Genomic DNA, 6,000 nt, shown 5'->3' on the forward strand with positions numbered 1-6,000 from the left:
ATGTAACACCACAGATAACACAGTGATAACTATCAGAGTACAGATAATGTAGTAGATGTCACCTGCAGTCCTATGTAACACCACAGATAACACAGTGATAACTCTCTGAGTACAGATAATGTAGTAGATCCCACCTGCAGTCCTATGTAACACCACAGATAATGCAGTCCAGGGTGCTGTGACACTGATGGGTCTCGTGTGCGGTGGTTTCAGGGCCTCTATAATTTGGGGATCCTGGTAGAAGAAGGCGTCTCGCTCCCCCGATCCGCTCTTCGTCAGCTGGGATTTAACAGCTCGTCTTCGCGCAGTAATTACACCATCGTCATGGAGCTGTACCGCAGGTGAGTGATCGCCGTATCTGGTAGGGGCACCGATGTAATTGGGGGGGGGGTTCATTCACAGATCTGCACTTCGGGGCTTCCTGCAGTTTATCGCCTTTCCTTCCCTATGGAGTTAGGACTCGTGACTCCAGCTCTGCTGCATCATCTGTTGGAGTCTGTGGGTTGGTCCTGGCTGCTGTTCGGTCCCTCCCTCATGCTTTACATAGCAGCCCTACTCCATAATAGTAAAGCTACCGTATAATTTGTTACTCCCACTAGGCTTCAATGTCTCTTAGACATGTTGCAATTCTGTCTCTCCCTATACTTTAAACTGCCGCTCTGCTTTTTCAGATCTCCTTGAGGATACTGTAGCTTTGGTGTAAATGACTAGGCGGCTCTGCAGAGCATTGCACCAGGTGTATCACACCCCAGATAAGATACTTGATATCATCCTTTACTCGTGGACTTTTCTTGTGCAGGTGTCGCGATCATGAGCAGGAGGATTCGTACCTTCCCTGCAGCCTGGCCCTCCTCAACACCCATCTCCAGTACATATGGACGTTCCATGGCTCTGTCCTTAAGGTATTTAGGACCCTCCAGCAGGGGGCGCCGTCAGGTCATTACCCCGATCAACATTGTCAGGAAACGTGGAGCCCCAATTATTCCTCCACCGATCTGTGAGGAGAACATGAAGACTTCTGAGTCATGGTGGACGGTGGGAGAGTTGTAATATCCCTGGTGATCGGCAGGTTATAATCTATAATCTCTGGTGTCCAGTACATGGACGGCAGGTTATAATCTCTGGTGTCCAGCACATGGATGGCAGGTTATAATCTCTGGTGTCCAGCACATGGACAGCAGGTTATAATCTCTGGTGTCCAGTACATGGACGGCAGGTTATAATCTCTGGGGTCCAGCACATGGATGGCAGGTTATAATCTCTGGTGTCCAGCACATGGACGGCAGGTTATAATCTCTGGTGTCCAGCACATGGACGGCAGGTTATAATCTCTGGTGTCCAGCACATGGATGGCAGGTTATAATCTCTGGTGTCCAGCACATGGACAGCAGGTTATAATCTCTGGTGTCCAGTACATGGACGGCAGGTTATAATCTCTGGGGTCCAGCACATGGATGGCAGGTTATAATCTCTGGTGTCCAGCACATGGACGGCAGGTTATAATCTCTGGTGTCCAGTACATGGACGGCAGGTTATAATCTCTGGTGTCCAGTACATGGATGGCGGGTTATAATCTCTGGTGTCCAGCACATGGACGGCAGGTTATAATCTCTGGTGTCCAGCACATGGACAGCAGGTTATAATCTCTGGTGTCCAGTACATGGACGGCAAGTTATAATCACTGGTGTCCAGGACATGGACGGCAGGTTATAATCTCTGGTGTCCAGCACATGGACGGCAGGTTATAATCTCTGGTGTCCAGGACATGGACGGCAGGTTATAATCTCTGGTGTCCAGTACATGGACGGCAGGTTATAATCTCTGGTGTCCAGCACATGGACGGGAGGTTATAATCTCTGGCGTCCAGGACATGGACGGCAGGTTATAATCTCTGGTGTCCAGTACATGGACGGCAGGTTATAATCTCTGGTGTCCAGGACATGGACGGCAGGTTATAATCTCTGGTGTCCAGTACATGGACGGCAGGTTATAATCTCTGGTGTCCAGGACATGGACAGCAGGTTATAATCTCTGGTGTCCAGCACATGGACGGGAGGTTATAATCTCTGGCGTCCAGGACATGGACGACAGGATATAATCTCTGGTGTCCAGTACATGGATGGCAGGTTATAATCTCTGGTGTCCAGGACATGGACGGCAGGTTATAATCTCTGGTGTCCAGGACATAGACGGCAGGTTATAATCTCTGGTGTCCAGTACATGGACGGCAGGTTATAATCTCTGGTGTCCAGTACATGGACGGCAGGTTATAATCTCTAGTGTCCAGCACATGGACGGCAGGTTATCATCTCTGGTGTCCAGTACATGGACGGCAGGTTATAATCTCTGGTGTCCATCACATGGACGGCAGGTTATAATCTCTGGTGTCCAGTACATGGACGGCAGGTTATAATCTCTGGTGTCCAGTACATATACGGCAGGTTATAATCTCTGGTGTCCAGTACATGGACGGCAGGTTATAATCTCTGGTGTCCAGGACATAGACGGCAGGTTATAATCTCTGGTGTCCAGTACATGGACGGGAGGATATAATCTCTGGGGTCCAGCACATGGACGGCAGGTTATAATCTCTGGGGTCCAGCACATGGATGGCAGGTTATAATCTCTGGTGTCCAGCACATGGATGGGAGGTTATAATGTCTGGTGTCCAGCACATGGACGGCAAGTTATAATGTCTGGTGTCCAGTACATAGACGGAAAGTTATAATCTCTGGTGTCCAGCACATGGACGGGAGGTTATAATCTCTGGTGTCCAGGACATGGACGGCAGGTTATAATCTCTGGTGTCCAGTACATGGACGGCAGGTTATAATCTCTGGTGTCCAGTACATGGACGGCAGGTTATAATCTCTGGTGTCCAGCACATGGACGGGAGGTTATAATCTCTGGTGTCCAGTACATGGACGGCAGGTTATAATCTCTGGTGTCCAGTAAATGGACGGCAGGTTATAATCTCTGGTGTCCAGTACATGGACGCATGTTATAATCTCTGGTGTCCAGTAAATGGACGGCAGGTTATAATCTCTGGTGTCCAGTACATGGACAGCAGGTTATAATCTCTGGTGTCCAGTACATGGACGGCAGGTTATAATCTCTGGTGTCCAGGACATGGACGGCAGGTTATAATCTCTGGTGTCCAGTAAATGGACGGCAGGTTATAATCTCTGGTGTCCAGTACATGGACGGCAGGTTATAATCTCTGGTGTCCAGTACATGGACGGCAGGTTATAATCACTGGTGTCCAGTACATAGACAGCAGGTTATAATCTCTGGTGTCCAGCACATGGACGGCAGGTTATAATCTCTGGTGTCCAGCACATGAACGGCAGGTTATAATCTCTGGTGTCCAGTACATGGACGGCAGGTTATAATCTCTAGTGTCCAGCACATGGACGGCAGGTTATCATCTCTGGTGTCCAGTACATGGACGGCAGGTTATAATCTCTGGTGTCCATCACATGGACGGCAGGTTATAATCTCTGGTGTCCAGTACATGGACGGCAGGTTATAATCTCTGGTGTCCAGTACATATACGGCAGGTTATAATCTCTGGTGTCCAGTACATGGACGGCAGGTTATAATCTCTGGTGTCCAGGACATAGACGGCAGGTTATAATCTCTGGTGTCCAGTACATGGACGGGAGGATATAATCTCTGGGGTCCAGCACATGGACGGCAGGTTATAATCTCTGGGGTCCAGCACATGGATGGCAGGTTATAATCTCTGGTGTCCAGCACATGGATGGGAGGTTATAATGTCTGGTGTCCAGCACATGGACGGCAAGTTATAATGTCTGGTGTCCAGTACATAGACGGAAAGTTATAATCTCTGGTGTCCAGCACATGGACGGGAGGTTATAATCTCTGGTGTCCAGGACATGGACGGCAGGTTATAATCTCTGGTGTCCAGTACATGGACGGCAGGTTATAATCTCTGGTGTCCAGTACATGGACGGCAGGTTATAATCTCTGGTGTCCAGCACATGGACGGGAGGTTATAATCTCTGGTGTCCAGTACATGGACGGCAGGTTATAATCTCTGGTGTCCAGTAAATGGACGGCAGGTTATAATCTCTGGTGTCCAGTACATGGACGCATGTTATAATCTCTGGTGTCCAGTAAATGGACGGCAGGTTATAATCTCTGGTGTCCAGTACATGGACAGCAGGTTATAATCTCTGGTGTCCAGTACATGGACGGCAGGTTATAATCTCTGGTGTCCAGGACATGGACGGCAGGTTATAATCTCTGGTGTCCAGTAAATGGACGGCAGGTTATAATCTCTGGTGTCCAGTACATGGACGGCAGGTTATAATCTCTGGTGTCCAGTACATGGACGGCAGGTTATAATCACTGGTGTCCAGTACATAGACAGCAGGTTATAATCTCTGGTGTCCAGCACATGGACGGCAGGTTATAATCTCTGGTGTCCAGCACATGAACGGCAGGTTATAATCTCTGGTGTCCAGTACATGGACGGCAGGTTATAATCTCTGGTGTCCAGTACATGGATGGCAGGTTATAATCTCTGGTGTCCAGTACATGGACGGCAGGTTATAATCTCTGGTGTCCAGTACATGGACGGCAGGTTATAATCTCTGGTGTCCAGCACATGGACGGCAGGTTATAATCTCTGGTGTCCAGTACATGGATGGCAGGTTATAATCTCTGGTGTCCAGTACATGGACGGCAGGTTATAATCTCTGGTGTCCAGTACATGGACGGCAGGTTATAATCTCTGGTGTCCAGCACATGGACGGCAGGTTATAATCTCTGGTGTCCAGTAAATGGACAGCAGGTTATAATCTCTGGTGTCCAGTACATGGACGGCAGGTTATAATCACTGGTGTCCAGTACATGGACGGCAGGTTATAATCTCTGGTGTCCAGTACATGAACGGCAGGTTATAATCTCTGGTGTCCAGGACATGGACGGCAGGTTATAATCTCTGGTGTCCAGTACATGAACGGCAGGTTATAATCTCTGGTGTCCAGTACATGGACGGCAGGTTATAATCTCTGGTGTCCAGCAGGTGAACCCTGGTGGACATTATATTCCATGGTGTCCGTATTTGCAGTTGTGCAGTGGCTTGTATATAGTGGGCAGTGATGGTAATTTTGGGGCGAGCAGACGGCATGGTGGGGGCGAGGTGAAGAGCGTTCACTGCGGTGTATTATGCACAAGGTCACCCTCGCAGACAGGTGATTGTGGTGATTGACCAGTGACCACCATTATACTATAAACTACCACATGACCGTATTAACCCATTCTCTGCTGGTTTTCTTACAGTGCTCCAGTGCAGCCGCCATCGCCATCGTCACCGCTCTCAGTTTGATGACAATATTTGGGAGATTACAGGCGGCGGCTCAGAACCTGCAGCTGTCCGTGTGAGGAGCCGCCCGGACCGAGCCCCGTCACCACCTGTTGCATATGATGGGACCCCTGGATCCAGATGTGACAGCTAAATCTGACTGTATTTATTGTATTAAGTATTACACGGGTGGGGAGCGGCGAGCGACACCCTTTAAATAAAGAACAAAATCTGTACCCCAAGACTGGACTGCATTGTCTGCACACCACCAGCCGCCTCCATGGAAGAGCCCCCCAAAAAGTTACAGTCAGGGTTGGAAAAGTCTATCACATCCCCTCTCCTTCAACCATTTAGCAGAGCTGAGACGGTCATATGACGTATCCCTCTCCTAAGTCATGTAAATGGGACTCATTTAGTGGCACCTAATTAGTAATGTGGGCCATTTAGAAGGGAGCGGGCAAACCTCCTTTATCAGTGACATCAAAGTTCTGGCCATTAACACTGGAAGCAGAGTGCACCTCCATAAAACAAGCTATAAAACAGAGTTACCCCATAAACAGCGTCCACAGGCATCTAGTAGAGTGTAAGCCAAAAAAGGAGCCACCACTAGAGGGAGCTCACTACATGCAGATTTTACAGACACCACTAGAGGGAGCTCACTACATACA

The 6,000-nt window shown here is 48.9% G+C and overlaps 1 protein-coding gene across 1 annotated transcript in view; it reads left to right on the forward strand.

Moving 5' to 3' along the window:
- LOC122926569 (protein sel-1 homolog 3-like) overlaps nucleotides 1-5,538 on the forward strand; it is a 44,307-nt gene extending 38,769 nt beyond the window's left edge. Inside the window, exons 20-22 of the mRNA XM_044277981.1 lie at nucleotides 214-341; nucleotides 800-902; nucleotides 5,311-5,538. Coding sequence (XP_044133916.1) covers nucleotides 214-341; nucleotides 800-902; nucleotides 5,311-5,412 — 333 coding nt within the window. The 3' untranslated portion in view covers nucleotides 5,413-5,538. The remainder of the gene's footprint in view (nucleotides 1-213; nucleotides 342-799; nucleotides 903-5,310) is intronic.
- The last annotated feature ends 462 nt before the right edge of the window (nucleotides 5,539-6,000 follow it).

This window comes from Bufo gargarizans, chromosome 1, assembly GCF_014858855.1.
Source record: "Bufo gargarizans isolate SCDJY-AF-19 chromosome 1, ASM1485885v1, whole genome shotgun sequence".
NCBI lineage: Eukaryota > Metazoa > Chordata > Amphibia > Anura > Bufonidae > Bufo > Bufo gargarizans.